This window comes from Punica granatum, chromosome 4 (genome assembly GCF_007655135.1).
Source record: "Punica granatum isolate Tunisia-2019 chromosome 4, ASM765513v2, whole genome shotgun sequence".
NCBI classification, from domain to species: Eukaryota; Viridiplantae; Streptophyta; class Magnoliopsida; order Myrtales; family Lythraceae; genus Punica; species Punica granatum.
In genome coordinates this window covers 13,828,073-13,851,992 of record NC_045130.1, presented here as the reverse complement: position 1 = coordinate 13,851,992, position 23,920 = coordinate 13,828,073, and the positions used below count along the sequence as shown (strand labels likewise).

General features: G+C 37.3%; 3 protein-coding genes across 5 annotated transcripts; all 3 read left to right on the top strand.

Annotated features, from left to right (window-relative positions):
* The first annotated feature begins 1,815 nt into the window (after positions 1 to 1,815).
* Positions 1,816 to 9,383, top strand: LOC116204911 (phospholipase ABHD3-like). 2 transcript variants are annotated; one of them, XM_031537280.1, is made up of 14 exons: positions 1,816 to 2,243; positions 6,083 to 6,172; positions 6,458 to 6,519; positions 6,596 to 6,696; positions 6,837 to 6,926; positions 7,168 to 7,290; positions 7,442 to 7,519; positions 7,682 to 7,767; positions 7,891 to 7,939; positions 8,040 to 8,096; positions 8,194 to 8,324; positions 8,412 to 8,495; positions 8,677 to 8,746; positions 8,901 to 9,383. In XM_031537280.1, the coding sequence occupies exons 1-14, from the start codon at positions 1,939 to 1,941 to the stop codon at positions 9,150 to 9,152; spliced, it is 1,578 nt and encodes a 525-aa protein (XP_031393140.1). In that variant the 5' UTR covers positions 1,816 to 1,938; the 3' UTR covers positions 9,153 to 9,383. The 2 variants fall into 2 exon arrangements, with proteins under 2 accessions (XP_031393140.1, XP_031393139.1); XM_031537279.1 differs by having other exon boundaries at positions 8,898 to 9,383.
* Positions 9,384 to 15,723: 6,340 nt separating this feature from the next.
* LOC116204912 (GRAS family protein RAM1-like) lies at positions 15,724 to 17,503 on the top strand. Its single transcript, XM_031537281.1, has one exon. The coding sequence runs from the start codon at positions 15,953 to 15,955 to the stop codon at positions 17,417 to 17,419; it is 1,467 nt and encodes a 488-aa protein (XP_031393141.1). The 5' UTR covers positions 15,724 to 15,952; the 3' UTR covers positions 17,420 to 17,503.
* Positions 17,504 to 19,430: 1,927 nt separating this feature from the next.
* On the top strand, positions 19,431 to 23,898 carry LOC116204907 (FHA domain-containing protein PS1). Of its 2 annotated transcripts, none has more exons than XM_031537273.1 (9): positions 19,431 to 19,847; positions 20,187 to 20,419; positions 20,527 to 20,643; positions 20,756 to 20,872; positions 20,964 to 21,050; positions 21,141 to 22,643; positions 22,751 to 22,886; positions 22,982 to 23,370; positions 23,456 to 23,898. In XM_031537273.1, exons 1-9 carry the CDS (start codon positions 19,592 to 19,594, stop codon positions 23,699 to 23,701), a joined length of 3,084 nt encoding a protein of 1,027 aa, XP_031393133.1. In that variant the 5' UTR covers positions 19,431 to 19,591; the 3' UTR covers positions 23,702 to 23,898. The 2 variants fall into 2 exon arrangements, with proteins under 2 accessions (XP_031393133.1, XP_031393134.1); XM_031537274.1 differs by having other exon boundaries at positions 19,434 to 19,847; positions 23,459 to 23,879.
* Positions 23,899 to 23,920: the final 22 nt, after the last annotated feature.

Below are 23,920 nucleotides of genomic sequence, written 5' to 3'. Positions count from 1 at the left end.
CTGCTGATGGTGAGTCCTTTTTAACAGTCCACGTAGGTCACACGTAGGCAAAAATTGACGGAAGTTATAACGGGGGTCATTTTTGAGACATTTTAGAAAACTTATGATTTTTTTATTACAAAACAAAATTTAGGACAAAATTGAGACTTTTTACAAAATTTGGATTTTTTTTTGGAATTTGCCCTTTTTAATACTATACATTTATTTTTTATTGAAAAACGCCCACATTACATGAAATTCTTATTTTTAAAATATTTTCTTTGTTTTGAAAATAAAAAAATAAAAAGTAAAAAAAGAAGAAGCTAAAAGCTATAAATGGAGAAGGGAAGTAAGGAGAAAAAGGAATGGTTGAGGCATCGTCGGCCATTGCTGCCCTAGTTGATGTAATCGGAGGACGCCGAAGACCTCATGTTGCACTATGGTGTCTAGAGGCGACCCATAAGGAATGGCCATGGCATAACAAAAAAAGGATCTTATCCACAAGCACCCCATTGCATAATCGTATCGAATGGTTTCAGGACGGTGGTGGCTACCGTAGGTGATCAACATCCAAAATAATATTACCGGAGGCATTTCTCCTCTCTCTTCGTCCGCCTTTTTTATGTTTGATTTTTCAATTTTTTATTTCAAAAATTAAAGAACATAATAATAAAAGTAAGAAAGAATTTACATGGATATTTTATGTGATGCGGTGGCTTTATTAGGCAAAATAGTAAATGTATGGTCTTAATTAAGAGAAAAATTCAAAAGTTTAGCCCAAACATATATTTTCTCTAAAGATAATGGTTGGTCAAAGAAGTCAAATAGAATTAAGTGCATATTTTTTAAATAAATAAGGTTATATATTATTTCTCTAAATCACAAAGAAGTGGTGCATTTTACCCTCTCTTTTTTTTAGTATTGTAGCGCGGCCTGGTCGTTGTTCAGTAATTGAGTAAGTTATACGTAAATTTGCTTTCATGTGTTATTGGAAAGCGTACCTGATGAGAGTGAACTCGATCGTTGATTTACCAATCTAAAATTATTCCCCCAAATAAGGATTTTGGGAAAATTGTTGGATTTTATTTGCTTGCGGGCAAGCAATAATATGGGCGTGGAAGTCTTTGCTATTTTAGGGAGACGTGAAAGTTCTTCCTGACCTCGTGTGGAATAGAAAATTGGTTGCATATTATTTTACAGTCCACAGATCGTAATAGGATTTTTTTTTGGGTGAGAAATTTAGTATTCGAAAGTCCAATTGAATTATGACTATCCAGTCGAGTCGAGTTGACCTACTAAGGGATTAATCTCTCAAAGCGTGAATTTTCTATATTCACAAGAACTTAAACCCGAGACTTTGTTTAAGTAGAATAAGGGTTGAACCGCTTGAATTAACTTACGTTGGTGCAATAGGATGTATTTATTCCAATAATTTAACCCTAAGGCCAACCTTAGGTAATTTGAAAAACGGTTAGTTTTTAGTTTAAGTAATAGTATAAAATAAGATAAGGCGGTAGAAATGCAAGCGTCCAAGCAAACGCATTGGGAACAAGGGAAAGAGAATTGAACAGGGATGGACACGTGGCGATCACCCAACTCGTGACACGATGACAAGAACTGTAAGCCGAACCAAACCAAATCAAACCAATCAGTACTTTTTCTGTGGTGCAACGCAATGACGCAAATTTTCTTATGCGTCATCTTCCGTCTGATAATTAAAAAAAATAAAAATTTGAGATTTGATATGAGGATTTTTATTATTATATTACTGGAAAAAAATAAAAATAAAAAAATCAGTACTTCGCCTAATTTACAGCCATCTGCCAAACCAAGAAAAAACTGTAGACATGTGCTGGATGGACGGACGGACAGTGTGCTTCTTGGCGACGGAACAGAAAGAGACGATGAAAAGCCGATGCCTTTATTTTCCAGTTCATTGATTCTCTTTCGATACAAACAATGGAGTCCTTCATCTGGGCCTCGGGAGCTCGAGAGAATTGTAGTACTGCTGCTGTTGCTGCTGCTGCTGCTTCTTCACTATGTGGGTACGGTCTCCTGCTCAATGGGCTGTCTCTCATCCCAATCTGGCACTATTTGCTGGGGCTCTTGATCGGTTCGGTCGGGTTCCTGTACAATTACTTGGACTTCCATCTCCTCGAGGATCTCCGCTCGGGGTTCCGAGGGTCTACCGCCGAGCTGACTTACAATCCCGGTTCCGAGATCTACAGCGGCGTCGCTTCCAAGTGCCGCGTTATTCATGGGAGGTATGGATCGATTGACATTCAATTCGAGTTCTGCTGATGACACATTATGCATGCAGAATTGCTTCTGCATGTTCTGTTTCCGTGCTCTGATCGGGTCGGGTCGGGTCGAGGAGAAAGAATTGCCTCCAAGGCCGCCCCCCCGCTGCATGAAGCCGTGTCTTGGGCCGGCCATTATTATCGTGTAAATAAATACTTCAGGAACGAACATATGGCCTATCTATGATTCTTCTTCTGTGCTTGCGAAGAATATCGTAAACATCGATCGGCTCAAGAGTATAGATAAAGTACTCTTAAATCATATATTTATTTGAAAGTAGTTAAGGATAAAATTGTCCATTTATGATATTTTACAAATCAACCCATCATAAATTATTAGAAAAATATTATTGACGTGTGCGCAATATATGTGAATGCAATATTTTATAGATAATTCTTAGTTTCGAGGCATTAAATAAAATTATGTAAGATCTCATGCGGAGCGCGGGTCAATGCTCTACTTTACATTAAAGTAGACCTAAATTTATTTATTTCGCTAATAAGAATAGTAAAATCATGTTAGTAAAGTTATTTTAACCAAAACTAACACAATTGCTTTTATTCCTTATGGTTTGTAAAGAACTTTTTAATTTTTTAACATGGAAATCGTAAAAGAAACTTCAATAATCTGAATTCACTTTATTTCTTTTGGACGCAAGAAAGCACTCCTGAAATTTAAAGTTTCAATTTAAACTAATATAAATTTACATAGTTTCTTATTGCATGTCGGGCATCGTATGGTTTGAATAACATTTTCATTTATGTGTTTTTTGATTCATCAATTAAATTCAGGATTAATTTGATATGCTTATTATTATTATATTAAGAAACATAATTTTTACTTAACTTATATCTTCAGCAATTGAAATACATTAAAATGGATTAATTATTTATCGAAGATGATTGTTTGTTTTATTTTCAACGTTGTAAAGTATATATGTTATATACATGTTAGTAGCAGAGGCCGCCTGAGAGAAACTGGGGCCTAATTAAAGCAAAATTTAAATATGAGGCCTTCTATTAATTCAACAAGATTGATATGAGCCTATATGTAAATTTTAGTTTTCTAACTTCTTAAGATGCAAACTTACTAATTAAATTTTTCTAATTAGTTTTGTCTAATGGTTCCCTTTCAACCAACACATCCATTTAACCTTTCCTAACACATTTGTTGGGGTCCGAAAAAATCTGGTCTTGATCACGTCAAGTCACAAGCTTCAAGCTTCCACGAGCGATCTGCAAAAAGGGGGAAGAATGGGATGAAATCCCGATTTCTCTTTCCAATACTTAAATGAGAATTCATAGAAGAAATGAAGAAGATTGAACTTATGGGTTTAGGCATGCATACCTGAAGAGTATTTATAGAGATTATAGGAAATCTCTTCTATATCAGATATATTATTACATATAACAAGTCGATATACTTACTAGATATAGGTTTATAGATAGAATAATATCTCGTAAAGACATTAACATGATATTCAAGAGATATATAAAAAGAGATATATAAAAGATATTAAGAGATATATGAGAGATGATTGTGCAAGGAATATATCCACAAGACTTTGTTACCAATTTGGTGTATCAAGGTGCGCCCAAGATGTTAAATCGAACCGATAAGGTTTGGGCCTATTTAACAACATTATAGATTTTAGGTAAGATTTTATTAATTTAAATTATAAAAATTTCTTTTCGGACATAAATTAAGATAATAAAATGTTAGAATGAGCTAGAACTTGGGTATTGAAATTGATTCGCTATGCTTCATCGTTACTGTAATGTTTTGCTATGATTCTTCTCAACAATAAAGAGAGCTTCTTTTTTTTCCTTATCTACCTTGACAATCAAGAAAATCAGAGAGACTGTTAAAAATTAATTTGAAAGAGAAACAAGTTTGCCTAATTGAACGCTTGTTTTAGATTATATATGTTTTGAGAGAGAAAAAAAACTTACTAAATGGTGGATTAATTATGGCGGCCTAATTAAATTGATCAATTTGTGTGTTCGGCCTGCTAAGTGACGTTGGAGAAGAATATTAAGAGTGAAGCTGCGGACTACATTGAATGCTTTTCTGGATTAGCGTGAGAAAAGAACCCCCCTCGGGGAGTGAAATAGAACATGAAACCGTATTAAAGAGCATAAGGATGTAGTTGAGAGATATCAAGGGGAGTAATAATTGAGGAAAGAAGGAAATAAATTTGGTTGATAAAGAGAAAATAATATGTTAAGAATTAGATCAATTGATAGGGGCCACATCCTATTATATAAATATTAATTTTTAATATATTTTTCAAGGGTGGGCCTAATGTTTTTGGGGGCCTCAAGCAATGGCCTTATGCTTGGGCCGGCCCTGCTAAGTTAGTAGAATGAATTATTCTATAATATAATAATATATATAAATTTCATATGCGCTTATTTGTCACCACCAAATGAAACCTCATTCTTTTTAATCTTTATATTTTAATTAAAATTTTGGGATCGAGAAGTCGATGAGAGAAATTTTGGCAGATTCTGATAAATGATTTGACTATATATTGAAATAACACCATATCCCATTTTTTTTTATGAGTTTCTCAATTTTATCACATTGTTTAAAATTACCTAAAAATATCATCTATCCTGCCATGACTTTTTCCTTAAAAAGTGGACAAAAAAACTGATGTGACCTGTTAAGTGGTAATGGAGCCATGTCATTTGTGAAATAGCCATGTCATTCTGCATGGACTAAATTAATATTATGGGTTAATTAATGTTATGTTTGTTTTTTATATAGTTTTCATTGTTCAATTAATATGGTGGGTTAATAAATATCAACCATGTAATAAATTTTAATTTCATATACACTTACTTGTCACCATCCAATCAAAACTCATTCTTTTTAATTTTTATTCTTTAATTGAAAATTTGTGACCAATAGTCGATGAATGAAAAGTTATGGTTTAATTTTAGGGGTAATTATACTAGTGGTCTAAAAAGTTTCACTAATGTATCAAGTTGGTCCAAAAAGTTTTTTTTGCTACTTGATGGTACAAAATATTTCAATAGTGGAACATGATAGTACAAACCGTTATCTCACCATTGACACCGTTAAGCGAAGCTGACGTGGCCGAAACGAGGCCGAGACGTGGCTCTGATATGTTTTTAGGAGTTGGTGGAATGTTATATGATGGTTCAAACTCTTTTGAAGTTGTCACTTAATGGTCCAAAATGTTTTACAGATGTAACATAATGGTACAAAATATTTCTTTAATTAACTTAAAGGTACACCCATGTTAATGGCAAGATGACGACGTCAATGGCGAGATAACGGTTTGTACTATCATGTTACAACTTTGAAACATTTTGTACCATCAAGTAGCAAAAAAAACTTTTTAGACCAACTTGATACATTAGTGAAACTTTTTAGACCACCAATGTAATTACCCCTTAATTTTAAGTAAGTTGGCAAATTCTAATAAGTGATTCGACTATATATATTTTATATTAAATTATATATAGATCATTAGATAATTCTTCTATTATATTGTGCATACTAAATTAATATTATGACTTCATTAATGTTATGTTTGTTTGTTGTTTTTTGAGAATTTTTATGGTTTAATTAATGTGGTGGGTTATTAAATATCAATCATGTAATAAATGAAAGTGCTTAACATCATGGGTATGTGAAGCATCGGTCGGGCCATATGAAGCTGACAGTTTGAAAATTAGAGTGACGACGTTAATCCTCCCCCTTCGTTTTGCAATTATATATTATATATAGATCGACATTATTTGTGTTGACCAATGTAAATTTTATTCAGGTACTTGACTACCCTGTGGCTGTCGTGCCCTCACATTCAGACGATATTCTTGAATTTCTTTGGGAGGCCTCCATCTGTCAGCTACAAAAGGTGATTTTTTTTTTTTGGTAATAAGAAAGACACATAGGTTTAGTACAAGGAAAGAAAATAAAGCGAAATAAAGGGGCACGTTCTGGAGCCTGTTTTTCTTAGTATGAATGGATTATGGCTGCTAAGTTTGTGATAAAGATGAAGTATTAAATTAGCTGTTCTCAGACATACGTAGTTGTGTGTAGCATGTTCATGAGTAAAGAATGTTCAGCCGTTGTACTTGCTTCTCCTTGTCTTTCATATTATTGATTCCTTGAAGATTATAACAGTTCCGTGCTCTGGCAGACAAATCTTCCATGCTCCTGATGGTGGAACCATTGCACTGGATTGGCTAATGAGCTCAGATGGTAAGTCTCAGCAGCTTATAACCACGAAATTCTTCCTCAATCTCCTTCTTTATGAGTACAATTTGATTGTTCACAGTTTCTGGAGGTGCCTTCCGTGCGGAAAGTTCGATATCAAGAGGTGACACGGCTCCCATTGTGGTGGTGGTTCCTGGCTTAACAAGCGATTCTGCTTTGCCTGTTAAGTTCTAATTTTGTTTATGTTTCATGAAACACGTCTTCCTTTTCGAGTTTTCTCATATTCTTTGCTTGTATTTAATAGATTAATGGTTGTCTTGTTATTAACTAACTACCTGATGGATGATGCTGTTGCTTTGCAGTACTTGAAGCATCTTGCTTTCAACACTGCGAAACGTGGGTGGAATGTTGTAGTGAGCAATCATCGAGGACTGGGTGGTGTTTCCGTTACAGTAAGAGTTTCTCCCAACATCATACATCGATAAATATATAGTATTTGACAATTTAGAGCGCTCATACTTTTGCTAACAAGGACTTTGCCCTGGAAAAGGTTTGGACATCTGAGAAAGGGCAGCTGTTAATTGATTGTTATATATCTAGCTACACATTAACAAAGCAACGAGATTGTTGACTATTTCTTACATTTGATATTGTCTCTCTTTCTTTTACGTAAACCCCTGTAACTATTTGCAGTCCGATGTCTTTTACAATGCGGGTTGGACAGAGGATATAAGGGTAGTCCTTCATTATCTCCATGAAGAGTACCCTAAAGCTCCTCTGTTTACTGTTGGGACTAGCGTCGGCGCTAACATTTTGGTAGGTTTGAATAATCCTTTACGCGGCTTTCCTTCAATTAGCATTTCAGTAGTGATGATAAATTAACGATGATCACCTTTCTTGACCTGCAAAAGATACATACATATACCCAAATTATTCATCATTTTTGCTGTCATAAATCACTATTCAGGTAAAGTACCTAGGGGAGGATGGAGAGAACGTTCCAATTGCTGGGGCTGTTGCAATTGGCTGTCCTTGGGACCTTTTGGTTAGTCCTTTGGCTTTGATGTATGACTTCAGTGTTAACTTTTATGGTTTGATCGGAAATTAATGGCACAGATTAGGTGGGATCTCGAGTTTCATGACACAGCAGAAATAATAGCTTATAACTTGAAGTGAAATCATCTGTTGCTCTTCTGCCTATATGCAGATCATTGACAGATTTATAAAGAGAAGACTGGTGCAAAAAATTTATGACAGAGCTCTCTCAATCGGTCTCCGAGATTTTGCACAGCTGTATGTCCTAATTACCTCGATAGCACCAACCTTCCCCTATCAATCTACAGTTTTTTCATGTTTCTAAGATACTTTCCTCTCATTTTGCCTTGCTTATTTAATTTCTTAAGTGGTTCATGACAGGCATCAACCTCACTTTTCTCGCCTTGCCAATTGGGATGGCATAAAGAAGGTTTTGATTTCCTTTCTAGACTTGAACTTTTTGTTTACTAGGGTTCTCTCTCCGTGTGCTTCTTCTAACTAACATAATCTGCCCGGCGTTCTCTCTACAGTCACGTTCAATTCGGGATTTTGACAGCTATGCAACTTGCCTTGTTGGGAAATTTGAGGTATCTATATTTACTTTTACCATTTGTTAAATTCTTCCTTTTTCCTTGTTCTTCTCCTGCATTAATGAAAACAATGTAAACTTTCGATTTTGCTCAGACTGTGGACACATACTATAGGAAATGCAGCAGTTCTAGTTATATCGGGAATGTTTCGGTCCCGTTGCTCTGTATTAGCGCCTTAGACGATCCCGTCTGTACTACGGAAGCCATTCCTTGGGATGAATGCAGGTTGTATCAGCATAAGTTGTTTCCCATAGCCTGTTAGTTAAAAGCCTTAATTGGGAGAAACTGATCAGATTCTTGACATTTGGATAGGGCGAATAAGAACATCGTCCTCGTCACCACAAAACACGGTGGACACATGGCCTTCTTCGAGGGGTTAACTGCATCGAGTCTGTGGTACTTTGTAATTTCTGTACAATGTTAACATTCTTGTCTTTGCATATCTAGAATTGGAAGCACTCGGTTGTGAAAACCTGCTTACATTGCCTATTCTTTGCTGAGAAAAATGACCCGTCTGTTCTGCCATTCAATTTTTTTCTGTTCTCACTGGAATTATTGTTCCGATTTGATCTGGCAGGTGGGTGAGGGCTGCAAATGAGTTTCTTCATGTTCTTCATTCTAGTCCATATATGCATGTGCAGAAGAAGGTACATGTGATTTTATTTGCTGCACAAATCTGCATTCCAAGATCACGGGACATGAGTTCGATATGAGATACAAAAGAAGTTATCAACAAGCCTCAATTTTTCTTCCCTTGATCTTTGTGCAATTTGAATGATATGTGGCTTTACTCATCAGCAGATCAAGAATACTGGGTTGCACCCGACACTGGATACCTCTATCGATCAAGGCCCCTACGTGAATGTGGCCGACGGAATGGTAGCTGCAGCGGGAAATGAGCACACAAGAGATACCTTGGAAGAAAATGAGAGCAGTAAACTTCCAGAAGATCTCCACAAAGACAACAATGAAATAGTCCCAGATGCAGAAAAAGATGGAATGCAGATTACAGAGACAAAGCCCGATATGTCACGCGAGAATATAGACCATTAATGCAGGCCGGGAAGGATGATGGGCATCAAGAATGCCCACCAGAAAGCAATACATACTTCCCAGAAGAGGCTGCTAAATACATGAAGTTCTCTAATAAAAAGTTTCTAGTTTTAAGCAGTTAGTCTTGCTTGTTTAGCCTTTCTCTTAGGCCGTCCAGGTTGTGCATTACAAAGGCAGTTCAGGCAGCACTTTTTCGACTTTACTTAATATAAGAGCACTACTGAGTTCATCGGAAATAAAGTGATGCTCATCACAGATTTTGAAAAGAAAAAAGTACCGATATGGAATTACTTGCTTACATTGCAGTTGTATTTGGTCGGCCTCTGGTGGGTTCAGCTATCGGGATTTTCTTGAAACGGAAGATCCGGAAAGCCTCCCCTCGCCTCTCTGCTTAAAAGACAGCCTCAAGCTCTCACCTGGCCAAGTTATCATTGGAATGGCTCATTGACTAGTGTTTTTCACAAGCCATTAAGTCTATCGAAAGATATTTGATAGTACGATGGATTCCCGATTCACGTTGGCTTGATAATTTTGTACATGATCGACATAGAAACCTTCATTGTTCTGTAAGCCTGCTCATAATATCATTGACACAGCTCCATCTAAATTATAAGCTATGACTATAGTCTTACCCGTTCCATTTTGATTACGTATAGATCAACATATCGGTGATGGCATTCCTACGAAAGAGCGATCGATGCATTTACACCATATGGTATTTCAAATCCGCAAGATTCTCAATCAGCGGTCGACTTCGATGAAGACAAGAATTTTAGGTAGGATAGAAGCGAAAGGAAAAGGCAAATTTTCATCCCACAAGGAAGACCGTTGGATTACGACATTTTCAAATTAATAAAACGCAGCAACAGTTATCCCAAATTCTTGTGTGGGAATCGAACCTTCCTAGCATCATGTCTCAAAGAATATATCCTTGTCCTTTCTGCATCATTAATTTTTCTTCGAGCGACAGGAAGATATATAATTCGTTCACATCGAATACAATTTGTCAATTTTATCATATATATATATATATATATATATCTTGTGATATATATGGTAGAGTAGAACACATTCTCTCTTGCAATCAAGATATTTAAAGTCCAGTACTACCTGTGATCCTTTTATATTAATTGTTATACTAAGTCTATTCACCTCTTCGTAATTAAAAGAAAACCACGTTATAGTGTAAACATAATAATTGTATTAATAAGGAAAAATAAAAGTAAAATGACATGATATCTTGGCAAGAGGGGGAAGAGATAGAGGGAGAATATTCAAAGGATTGAAAAGCATGAAAATCCACAGCAAAAGCCAAATGGGTTATCCCTTTGTAATCTCAGCCATCTTATCTCTAACCCTTTGGAATTTAGCCTAAAAAGTGGTATCTTAATTGCACCCTTTATTTTATAATTTTCTGGTTTTTGTCTCTTTTTCATGGGAATAAAAAAGTCCATTTCTTCTTTGGAGTTTTGTGTTTGAATCAGTCTTTGGATTTATTGTGAAATTTCCCAATAGATTATCGAAAGAAATGTCGGGTTCTATGAACTCAGCCCATTGGTTCCATTGACAATTAAGTATTACCAATCCGTACATGAAGTATAATAATCCACAACATCATATGCTGAGGAATCAACCTGCATATTTCTCCCCGGAACTTCGGCAACCTTCATCTATGGAAGTGAATATTGGATTTATATGACAGCATATACCATTTCATCAAATTCGCAGTCGGCATTCCAGCGATATCGTCTTGGAAATGAATTTGACTCTTGCACCCATGAAAATTTTCGGAATAAATCTTAATGGGTTTAGGTGATCGTCAGAAAAGGCCTATCGAGTAAGGTCAGAAAATGATTAAGAAAATAAAAGTGAGGAATTGAAAACATATTGATTTGCGATACGGGATCTAGTGGTTGAACCCAGATAATGTTTTGACTGTGACTTTTTCTCTCCACATCTAACATTAATAATTAATAATTGTAAAGCAAAGCTTCCATAATTTCTATTCCAAAAAAACAAAAAACGAAAAAACAATGTTATCTCTCCACCAAAATCTTATCTCTCGTGTTTCCTTTTTCCTCTTTGATGACAAGCTAGCAAACATATATTATTCTATTATTATATATAGAGAGAATATACAATCGGTAGATCCACGAAGGTTGATTATTAATTAAGATATCAGGAAACACGGAATCATGTTTCCGTGGGTTCGTGGTCTATTAGCAACATCACATTGCTCAGATATATGCAACAACTAATTACCAGAGATTAAGACGAGATCCTAGTCACATGTTCTCTTAATTATAATTTCACCATAGTTGCATATAATAGTTTTTGTGCCAATATGGCTATCGATTTAATCAACCTATCTAAAACAATATAATCAAAGAATATTGTTAGTGAACTTTAGCAAGAAAGAACACATAATATCGAAGCACGATATAATCAAGAAATTGTGGGATATATATACATGAAGTGACGGATTAATATATATATATACATATATATATATATATAAACTAATGAATCTTTTTAACTAGGTTAATGAATAAAATTTTAGATGATCCTACCTCAAATAATATGGTGAGAAAGAATCAATAAGAATTCTTTAATGAAAAATAATTATGACAATTATTCGAGTGATTAGTATAAAGTCTCTAATTTCACACAATTTGATTGGTACTTCCTCACATCACGTGACGATATAGAACCACCCAATAAGTTTTCAAGTTAATGACAATATATAGAGTACATTTTTGTAATGTTTTTGTAGGGGAATAAAACGAGAGAGAGAGAGAGAGAGTAGGGAAATGATATGTGTGGGAGGAGATGTAAATGTATTGCAGGCGGGAGTTGATCAAAACATGACATATGTCAACCTCAAGATGCATTGAAAAGAATCTAAGATCATTTTTGGAATTTTATCTGATGATGAATATATGCATGAGTTGAGCTGTTAATTATATGTATAATAATTAAGAAATGAATGATGATTCATTAATTGACATTAATTATATATGTAATTAATTAGTGTATATAGCTGCATAGGCAGTTACTATTTGTATGTGTCTTCCAAAAAGAAGGCATGAGAGGCCCCGTGTTTTTCAACTATCCCAATTTGTCTTCTGATCCGATTATAACGTGCGGATGTACCTAATAATTAAGAATCATTCAAACATTAATTTCAATGTTAGTAATTACGTATATGCGCTTTATTCCATCTGCCAAAAATTAAATAATGATAATAGATAACATTATAATTAATAACAATATATATGAATATAAAGAAAATATTTAGAGAAGTATGAAAGAATATTTTAAATTTTCAGTCATTTATTGTCATTTCATTAATAAATAAATATCTATTTATAATATATAAAAACTGAACAGCGATATTGTAAGAGCTCCGTTAGCAAACCTTCAACTCATGGTTGATCGTCTTTTCGACTGCTTAGATAATTTAATTATAGATTAGAGATTTATGGTATTTGTTCATTTTTACATTATTATTTTGTAAGCACATTGTCTCTAATCTATGTATGCAGAATATCTTGAGACATTTTCTGCATTCAATGTGTGTAGGATATTGAGAAGTTTTCTTGATTATTGAATAGAATCTCTTGAGATATGTGATTTTTTTCCAAATTCAATGTTTCAGCATCCTGTAAATTAAAAATTTGAAAATTCATCATACGCATCATCTTTCGATTTAGTATAGCTTTTCTAGCACCCTACTTCTTACACGATATCTATCACTCTTAGCATAGATACAAAAAGTGTATACTACGTGATTATTATCTCTTGGTATATATATGTTATTCGCATTTTCATAAGAATAGAGTTAATATTTGCTTATTAACATGATTTTCCTTTTTCGGCTCTTGCTCAAAATTTGTAATATTTGTAATTTCTATTTAGTAGAAAATATAACTTTTGTTATGTGTTTTCTAAATCAAAATTGATCGTACTTTTATATGTTGCTTTCCTAATTCTCTGTCATAAAAGCAATTTATATCAATATCCCCAGCAATGCATAGGTACAACACTAGTTTATTATACAGAAAAACAAAGTATACAGAAATCAATAAAAGACAGGTTTGTTAACTCGGATAAAGAGGAGGAAATTTTTAAAATTCTAAATCCATATTTGGTGACAACGGGATTGGGATAGGATCCCTTTGGGATGTAACTATTAAGGAACTAATCCTAAGGGTGAATGTAGGGTGGATTAAGATAATTTTTGAGGAAGAGGTTTTAGTGTAGTGGCACTGGACGCCTATTTGGAATCAAGAGATCCAAGCTCAATACTGATTAGTGGGACTTATATGCCCATTTATGCTTTATTTCCAATCTTTGCAGTAAACTCGTGGGCCTTCTTATGACACAAAAAATAAAATATTTTATACATAATGACATTCGTGCTTGTGATTTTCTCTTATATTTATAAACTTTGCCACTTAATGGGAGAAAAATGGAGGGGGCGATGGAGGACCAATGACAGCAACATTCATCTAAGCCAGGTCATCGGTGGCATTAGGGCTCGCTAGTAACCTGGACTGGGTGGTGGTGTCTACCATCAAACCTTCACTACCCGAAATCATCCCACATCTCCCCTCCTCAAAGAAAAAGAGAAAGAGAGGAGGGAGAAGGGCGCAATGGTGGCCTGACATTAGCCACCACTGCCCAGTTAGGGCTCTATCAAATATGAACTACCACCACCCAGTCTAGGTCGCTTGCGAACATGATACCACTAGTGACCTAGCTAGGGCAGTGGTTGCCGACATTGGTCCACCGCCATTCCCTTCTTCCATTATAGTAGTTCAGCTGACATTTTCTTTATAATTTTTTTAATATTATTTTTATTTTGAGAAATTAGGAACAAATTAGGAACAAATTAAGAACATCTTGATTATTTCAATTGCATATTCCAATTCTGCGCTAGAGCATGTACCAATACTTGATTATAGTATCAAAAATTCATAGGATTTTTTTTTTTGGTAGTGGCTCATAGCGAACATCTTATTTAAAGAGAATAAGTGCCAAATCACTTTAATCAACTTATATTGGTGCGGATTTTCAATCCGATGCTATCTTCCATATCCTATCTTAGAGGGCAACCAAAGCACCGCCAAAGATTTCTATGCGTCATTGGCCTTTTCCTTTGCAAGTTGATGTCGCTAATGGCAGAAACAAGAAAGCGGCATTTGACTGCTAGTGCTTGCTACCCTACTAGGAAGAAGCTCCTCATCAAAGCAAAGAAATATATATTCTCTTGTGCCAACTGCCAACATATAATTCGTTTGCTAATGCAACCACTTTACGCTAGACCAATTAATTAAATCCTTTTTCTATTATATGTAACAAGAGATATATTTCTATTATTATTTGTATTGATCCTTGTCCTATAATTTTTGTTGTTAGCATCAAAATTGTCTTTAATTGATTAGGACAGTGATCCAAAGACATTAGAATTCTTGTGTCCTGAAGAAACATGGTGGAGTGAAGAGATTATCCTCAAATACTTATTATGAATGTGAAGCATACCATGCATGTCTCATTTTCTACTGAGTCCAATTTGACCAATTTATACCGAGTACTATTACAATTAATTAATCACACTAAATTAAATTGTTCGGGTAAGCGCTTACCTGCTGTTCTTGTGTTTGTGGACATACATGTTGCATGTACTTAAACGAGTTCTCTCAATTTGTACTTCCTCGAGAGTTCAATTATTCATTACTAGATCTCCAATGATTAAACTAGCCAGTTTTGTGTCAATGTTGTGCGCATTACATGATCACAGAGTGCATATACAGTCACTGCATGCATGAAAACGGTTGAAAATCAATAAAAACTAATTAAAGACAATATATACATACTATTCATTAAATATAATTATTATTTAGTTGGCTAATTTAGGAAGGAAACTGCTAGAAAAAATCAATGCAGGAGGAATATTATGTGAAGAGTATTCATATATATCTAGAAGAAGAGAAGAGAAAACAAGGTCGTCGAGGGGCGGTCGGTTTGATGCCCCTTTTTTCCCGCTGTTTTTTGTCGACTGCGTATGGCATTTTCTTGGCCTTCTCAACAAACCCAAAGGTCCGACCCCATCACCAAATCTCTCATATTTGTCCCCCTTCTGACGGCTTATTTATTTTTCTTTGTTTATGTCATTTTTTTTTAAATTACTGACATATAAAAATCGAATCAAGAACCTCTAATCTATAGTCTGGTCGAGGGTCAAACATCACACTATTTCTTGTTTTAATGTGTATCATTTAATATATGAAAATTCATTGGATCTTGACTAATTTAGGATCATGATGAGTCAACTCACTAAGAAATAAAATTTTCTCATCATGAATTTCATCCATAAAATTCGAAACTGAAATCTTATTTCTTTTTTTTATGTATAAACTGAAATTTTATTTAAGAGAAATAAGTATTGAACTATTTTAGTAGTTATTCTTTAAAAAAAAAACCCTTTGGAAAGAGCGTTTTCTTGACCAAAAGACACCAATTCTAAGGAATAAAAAAGATACCATTCTTTCTGATCACTCTCTGCTAATATGATCATATCCTTTGCTTCTATACCTAAACAAAACGACAAGAAGGAATTTCTATGAGTAATGTCCCCCACTCTACCCTCCTCCATAAAAGGTCTCCCTTGGTCTCACTTCTCACCCCTCCCCTAGCTAATCCAGCACGGTTCACACACAATTTACGTACTTACGTATACTGTTGTGTGTCGACCGTGATTGTGTGATCAATGAGCATGCTTCTATGGTGATCTCATTATGGAAGAAATGACCGAAGAAGAGGAAGATCAGCTTCTCAACCTCAGCCTCGCCATTGTGTCCGGTTGCGGCGAAGAAGCAAGGAGGACGAAGAGGAGGAGAAGGGATGGCCATGTCTTCATCAACTTGAACCATGTCGATGCGCATGGTGAAGGCGGAGTACTTGAAGAAGGGAAGGTATTTGCTCTTCTCCAGATGAGAGAGGAAATGCTAAATACTACTACTGACTCCTCAACCTCCAAGAGGAAAGCCCCGTCAGTCGACATCCATGAAGACGGGAAAGGCCTGCACTTGATCCATCTCTTGCTTCTCACTGCCACTGCAGTGGATGAGAACAATGTGAGGCCCGCCTTAGAGAACCTCGGCGAGCTGTACAGGAGCGTTTCCATGACTGGCGACTCGGTGCAGCGGGTAGTGGTCTACTTCGCCGATGGGTTAGCTGCGAGGCTACTGACTCAGAAGTCTCCGTTCTTCGACACGATCATGAAGAAGCCCACGAGCGAAGAAGAATTTTCGGCCTTTACTTATCTCTATCGAGTATCCCCCTACTACCAGTTTGCGCATTTCACCGCGAATCAGGCTATTCTGGAAGCCTTTGAGAGGGAGGAAGGGCACAATCACCGTGCCCTGCACGTGATAGACTTCGATGTCTCCTATGGGTTCCAATGGCCCTCCTTCATACAGTCACTCTCTGAGAAGGCGACTGACTGGGCCAGGATATCCCTTAGAGTAACCGGGTTTGGAACGAGCATGGAAGAGCTCCAGGAGACCGAGTCAAGACTGGTCGGTTTCGCCAATGGGTTCAAGAACCTCGTCTTCGAGTTCCAAGGGTTGTTGAGGGGCTCCCAAATCATCAACCTAAGGAAAAAGAAGCAAGAAACAGTGGCGGTTAACTTGGTCTTCCACTTGAACACGTTGAACAGCTCCTCGAAGATCTCCGAGACCTTGAAGTCCATACACGCGTTCAAACCCTCGGTCTTGACCCTGGTGGAGCAAGAAGGAAGCCGATCCGCCCGGAGCTTCCTTTCGAGATTCATGGAGTCCCTGCACTACTTTGCCGCTATGTTCGACTCCCTAGATGATTGCCTCCCGATGGAGAGCTCTGAGAGGCTGAGCATCGAGAAGAACCATCTCGGTAAAGAGATCAAGTGGATGTTGAACTACGACAAGGATGGTGACCGGAATACCGATCGCGATAACTTCTCGAAGTATGAGAGGATGGAGACATGGAAGGGGAGGATGGAGAGCCACGGGTTTGAAGGGGTCAAGATGAGCTCAAGGTCTTTGATGCAAGCAAAGTTGCTGCTGAAGATTAGGGCAAACAATTACTGCCCACTCCAGCTTGAGGGAGAGAACAGTAACAATGGAGGGTTTAGAGTCATTGAAAGAGATGAAGGGAGGGCCCTTTCTTTAGGCTGGCAGCACAGGTGCCTGATAACTGCCTCTGCATGGCACAGTGTGAACTAGGTAGAGATCACATATATACATACACTTAGATATAATTCATATGATTGATCTTATATATATGATTATTTCTCAACAGTTTATTCATATCATTAATTTTTCTTGTAACCTTATTATTCCAACCAAATAAGGACTGGTAATTTTTCTGAAATTGCTACATAGAGAGTTTCCTCCTCTATTTTACTATTATTGTTTTTTTTTTGTTTGGGTTTAGAAGGAAGATGCATTGGCCTAATACAAAAGGAAATAGCAAACTAATATTAAAACAGCACATGAGGTACTCCTGTTGGACGAAAATTGAACTTCGAAACCTCTTTATTGTTTCCCTAAATGAGAGTGAACATACTACTGCACTCCATTCCATATCAATATTCTCCTTTTTGTTTAAGAAGCATGTTGTACACCAACATGGATTGCGTTCAATGCTTGTACTTTTTAAGTAATATTTCGAGTTCGAGTATTATGAACTAATAAAATCAACGTTGGAAGACCTTTACTCTTTAGTGGATCGACCCGATTCAACTAGATTAGCCATGGCTTAATTGGACTTCTGGATGCCATGATTCACACTAAAAAAAATAGCATCTTATACACCAACGTTAGTTGCTGGTTTAAGAGATTCGACACTTATTCTCTTTAAGCAAGAGTTTTCATTTCGTATCTTGTAAATAAAGAAAATCCATTATAGAAAGAGCTTTACCGCTTAGGGGTCAACCTGTATTAGTGGGGGGTCTATTAGGCTACTAAATAGTATGGTGTATAAAAAAGATAACGTCTTGTATGACAATTCATATTAAGTTTGCCTATAGACCTAATATTATTTCAATTCAATTTAATTGTTGATATTTACGCACTACCATTAACTACGATTATAAAAAGTGATATTACGAACGTGGGTTAGTTTAAGCAATTTGAAACTTGTTTTTCTTAAGTAAGATTTCGAATTCGAGTATTATGAATTGAGAAAATCCACACTGTGAGAGTTTTACCCCTTAGAGAACCGACCTAACTAAACAAGATTAGTCGAGACTTAATTGAACTTCTAGATATCGGGATTCATATCAAAAAAAGAAAAGGTGATTGTACCGTGGGATTTCTATAGGTACTGAAGAGGGGAAACGTGTGCTACTTATTATGTATGTTCTTTAAGGACTTTCAATAACAAAAGGAGTGAATGAATGAGAAAGGCAATTTAATGCCATTAGATAAGTCCTCGGCTAGGAACTAACGGTACGTTTGATTTCGGAGTTAAAATAATTTTGATTTTGATTGTGGAAAATGACAAATAAGATATGATTATAAATTTGACTTGGGAAACGTGTGTTTTTGTTGTGTAGTGTGTTGAGTTAAAGTTAAAGTTAAAATTTTTGACTTGGAAAATGTGTATTTTTGTTGTATAGTGTGTTGAGTTAAAGTTAAAATTAAAATTTTTGTAATTTTAATTCTAAAACCAAATAGAGTGTAATAAAATATCCAAGATTTGATTCTCTCTAGTGAAACCTATGAGCCTTCCTTATACTGAAGAAAAGAAGTTAATTAACTTAGATTATGCTAATTCCCCACCGAGTTCGTGCAAGCTCTTGTCAAGCCATATTCTCTTGGATGATCCTATGGGGGTTGCATACCCTCGTTTTTTTTGTTTTTCCCCGGTAGGTTGCATCCCCTCGGTTAATTGTACAAGACTCTTGGTAGGTTGCACCCCCTCGGTTAATTGTAATAGACTCTGGTGAAACCTAATGAAGACTTTATTTTACCGAAAAATAATATAATTTACTTGTTTTTCAATTTAATATTATTATTGTAATATTTTTTTCGATCACAATGGAGGTCCATGGTAGTCTTGCCTAGAACCTTTTGGTTACCCAACGAGAACCTGCACCATTACGCTACATCTTCTTTTTAAACTACAAGAAATTAGGTCAAAAATCTTAAGGAAAAGGCCAAAAGGAAAATATATCACCGAAATGTCGAGAGTGAAGTAAGAGAAATTCGAAAGGCTAGCCGTTGGATTTAAATCGACAAAACTCCCAACGGCTTCCTTTCCAAAAATCAAAATCTCCCTCTCTCTCTCTTCCTTCATATTCATCATCTTCAGTCACTCAATGCGCTGATACGATTCAATCTCAAATCGCGAGTGAGTGAGCTAGAACTCCTTTTTCTCTCTACCCTTTAGAAATGGCGGCAGAAGAGCTCAAGATCCCAGTCTTCACAGTCCTCAAGAACGGAGCGACTCTTAAGAACGTATTCATCGTCAACAATCCCCCTCCGCTGGACCAAGACGGGGACGACGAGGGCCAGGAGGAGATCTTGGTCGTCGGCCGGCATCCCGATTGCAACATTGTGTTGACTCACCCTAGCATCAGCAGATTTCACGTCCAGATTTATTCCAATCCCTCCGCTCAGAAGCTATGTGTAATGGATTTATCATCCGGTACTCCTATTTCCTTCAATTTTCAGTCAATTCCATCTCTGTGAAGGCTTTCCTGGGTTTTCCTCGAGTTTTAGGGATTTGAGCAGCTTTTCAATACTATCAATTTGCTGTGCGCACGATACCTGAGGCATAGGACATTGAGTTTCTTGATGGTGTTCTTGTCTTACGAAATGAGGCAGTCCTTGAAGAATTGATGCACAATTACATAAGTAGTGTATGCCTAAAAAATGAAATTCGAATCGGAAGGATTAACCATTTGTAGACTCTTGTTTGTGCTTTGAGTCTTTGATTGTGAGGTTGTAATGGTGGTTGAATTTAATGGTTTCCGTGTATGGCCAGTGCATGGGACATGGGTGTCGGATAAGAAGATCGAACCAGGGGAGAGGGTGGAGCTGATTGAGGGGGATTTCCTAAGAGTTGGTGGTTCGACCAGAGTCTACAGGCTGCACTGGGTACCCGTGAGCCAGGCATATGATCTGGAACAATCATCTGTGTTGGCATCAGCCTCGGTTGAAGTAAAGCAGGAGGAAAGTACTGCAGCTGGGGAAGAAAAAGCGGTGGAAACATATGAGGTCTGAACTTTGGCACCCTGCAAATTCGCCATTTGTATTCGTCTGAAAGTGAATAAATTGTTTGTATTTTCTCCTCGCTCATCTTCTGCTGCTGTCCTGTCCAATAGGACAACGATACTCCGGATGTTGAATTTGAAGAGCTCGGGAAGTTCAATGATCCATCTCACAAGAGAGAGGAGGAGCACTCACCATCTGGTGAAGGAGACGTGGTGGGAGCAGCTGAGGTTCGAATAATTGTGCTTTTCCTGCTTGAATGTCCAGCACAACTCATGTCTAAAAGTATATCCCGTAATTTCTCCTAAAATGTCAATTTTCTCGCGCTTTCCCTTTTGATAGGACGGTGGTCTACCAAGGATTGTTGAGTTTGAAGAAGTTGAGGAGTCTATAGATCCACTTAGCGAGATAGAGAAGGAGAATATCACGAATGCCAAGGGAAAAGTAGTAGAATTTCAGGTGTATTTTTATTGCCTTCCCATTCCCTTGAGAAATGTATGTCCACACAGCTTTCCAATTTTTCTTACTCTTTGCTTCTCCTGTTAAATAGGATGAAGGGTTACTTAATACTGATAGTGAGAATTTTGGGAAGTTTGAAGATCCGTCTTCATGGGAAGAGAGTATGGAAATTTACCAGGTGAGTGAGAACTTTCTTCTGGAAATGAAAACGAGTAAGAGAATCACTTCAGATGTAAACTGACAGTATTTCCTGTCTCCTGATAAGCAGGACATGTTGACTGAGGACCAGGAAAGTCACTCACTTGATCTGATTTTAGGAGAGATGGGTTCTCTAGCATTCACTGAGAGTTCTGGATTGCCTGCAAACTATGAGACCGCCACAGGACTGGCTATGTTTGAGAACAGGGGCTCTTCAACGATTGAAGAACATGAAGCATCATTAAGTCCATCGGAAATTCATCCAAATCAGATACACAGCAGCAATACATGTCAACTTCTTGGCTCCAACTCCATTAGGTTATCATTGCCCATGCAAGATGAAACCAAGGATGAAGACATTGGCAGACAAAGATCAGAAAAGGCAGTTTTGGAAAGCTCTGTGGTTACTGAAACTCTGGAAATAGTTCAAAGCAGGTGCTCATCCGGGAAGGAAAATGAAGGCAAAGAAAGTTTGAGCCATATTTCTGCATTATCTCTGTTGGAATCTGCTCCTTCATCCTTAGAGGGGATACTTGCAGAGAATGGAAGCACACAGAAGTTGGTTGAAGAAAACCTCATCTTGCCGCAACTTCTTTATGCAAAGCCAGATTTGCCCTCTGAGAATAGCAATACACAGAATAGTGTGCGAATTCATCAACTTGAACAAAAGGACAGTTTGAACTTGGACTTGGCAAATCTTGCGACAGAACCCTCAAATTCTGGTCTCTTTGAGCACAATATTCTTTCAGAAGTCACTTGTCAATATGTTAAAGAAATTCAGCCAGCCAGATCTCCACTGGGCAGAGAGAGCCAATCTGAAGAAGAGAATTTAGAAAGTCCTCCAATAAAGGTATCCACAAAATCCAACCCATGCAGTATTTGGTCAAGAAGAGGTAAACCTGCCACTTTCCTTCGGCTTCAAACTGGCAGCAGCAGAGGGAAGAGCAGACCTGCTGCTCTTAACTCTGAAAATGGGCAGAAGTGTAAAGAAAGTGTTGAAGATGAAGTCATCAACAGGAATCTATTTTCTGGCAGTGATGGAGAGGAGGAGATTTTTACACCAGACAAGGAGAATATGACACCAAATACGCGAAAACTCAAATTTATGAAGGAAATCGGTAAAGTGGGAGTTCTACATTCTAGGCCACTCAAACGATCCTCTTCCATTGTTTCCTCTGGCCCTAAGATTTGTCTCAACAAGGACGTTTCCGAATGTTCAGATCAAGAGAATCAGACACCAATGAAGAACTTTACGCCTAACACCCTCCTACATAAATCTGCAAAGGCCAGTAAGGTCCTCTCTAGCCCCATTAGTCATCCTGATGAAGATATTTTTCACTCTTCGGATAAAGAGAATCAGACACCAAAGTTTCAGAAAGAGCAGAGAGTCAAACCTACATCCAGAATGCGATCAAGATTGGTAAAAGAGATCTCAGGGGTAAAGGGGAGGGAAAGGATGCCATTCCAGTCTTTGCGCATAAACTCCGAGATAGAATCTCATTCATCAGGGCCTGGTGCTCTAACAAGCGGCGGCAGCGAAACGGGAAAGAAGACAGTTTCCGGTTTCATTTCTGTAAGTTCACAAAAATGTCATAGCTTTTGGTTCCACACCTGGTACAGACTGATTCTCAGAACGGCTGTTCTTTTTTTCCCTAAGAAATAACTCAGCTTAATCTGCAGAACAACTCTAATGGTGAGAGAAAGAAGAGTTGGATCATGGTCGCGGACACAAACTCTTTTCTGGACAATGAATCAAGGAAGTCGTTGCAGCTTCTAGAAGGCCTTAGAGGAACCCAATTGGTTATTCCTCGAATCGGTAACCAACTCTGCAACACATGAATGCTATTACATTATCCAATTGTATAAATTTTATATGCCATCTAATAACACCTAGTTCTTCATATTAATCAGTCCTAAGAGATCTGGACTCTCTGAAGCGGCAGCGTAGCTTGTTCAGAAGAAGTACAGGGGTTTCTTCGGTGCTGGAGTGGATAGAAGAGACTATGGTGAACTCAAAATGGTGGATTCAAATACAGAGCTCAGCAGAGGAAGGTTGGGCGGTCGCCCCAACTCCTCGTGCTTGTCCCTACTCCTTAAATGAAGCAAGTGATAATTTTCCAATGTTCACAGCTAGTGCCGCTCGATTTTCATTGTCTGGGAATCCTTCAGTCGAGATAATATCACCCACAGCAGAAGACCGTATTCTCGAATATGCTCTGCTGGTTAGAAAAAGAAACTGCAATGGACAACTCGTCCTCCTTAGCAACGATACCTCTTTGAAAATCAAAGCCATGGCAGAGGTATGCAACTTTCTTCTATTCCTCCAGCAACCCCTCAAAATGTTTTCTGAAATGTGCTTCCTCTTGTAATCGTTTTCGCCTCCAGCAGGGTTTATTATGCGAGAACCCACAAGAATTTCGTGAAAGTTTGATCAATCCATTCTCCGAGCGGTTCATGTGGGCCGAGAGCTCCCCCAGAGGACAGACCTGGTCATTGTCCGATGATGATGTTCTGAAAGAGAAGTACTTCCGGCACCCATTCAAGAAACCATCTCGAGGAGATGATGCCAAGGGGTTGAAGCTTATCCTGCGCCACAATTCTCAGTATGGGCAGATGAAGTCAGTGAGCTAAAACCATCACTTCCATCTTCAAGCCTGATGCCACCATTTCACTCTCCAAGATTGATGATAGTCTTCGTGTCGGACGAGATTTTGAGGAACAGCTTTCCTTGATTGCATTCTTCTTAATATTGCATGTAAACTTGCAATCTTCTATCAAGAATTTCAAAGGAAGCAACAATCGATGACCATGTGTGGATTCACATTGAATATACGTGATACTTAGTTCGAG

Coding starts and splice junctions, on each gene's coding strand:
- LOC116204911 (XM_031537279.1), top strand. CDS start 1,939: ATGGAGTCCTTCATCTGGGCCTCGGGAGCTCGAGAGAATTGTAGTACT. Junction 7,291..7,441: donor GCGTCGGCGCTAACATTTTG/GTAGGTTTGAAT, acceptor ATCACTATTCAG/GTAAAGTACCTAGGGGAGGA. Junction 8,496..8,676: donor TTAACTGCATCGAGTCTGTG/GTACTTTGTAAT, acceptor TTGATCTGGCAG/GTGGGTGAGGGCTGCAAATG.
- LOC116204912 (XM_031537281.1), top strand. CDS start 15,953: ATGGAAGAAATGACCGAAGAAGAGGAAGATCAGCTTCTCAACCTCAGC.
- LOC116204907 (XM_031537273.1), top strand. CDS start 19,592: ATGGCGGCAGAAGAGCTCAAGATCCCAGTCTTCACAGTCCTCAAGAAC. Junction 20,873..20,963: donor GAAAAGTAGTAGAATTTCAG/GTGTATTTTTAT, acceptor CCTGTTAAATAG/GATGAAGGGTTACTTAATAC. Junction 23,371..23,455: donor AAATCAAAGCCATGGCAGAG/GTATGCAACTTT, acceptor TTTCGCCTCCAG/CAGGGTTTATTATGCGAGAA.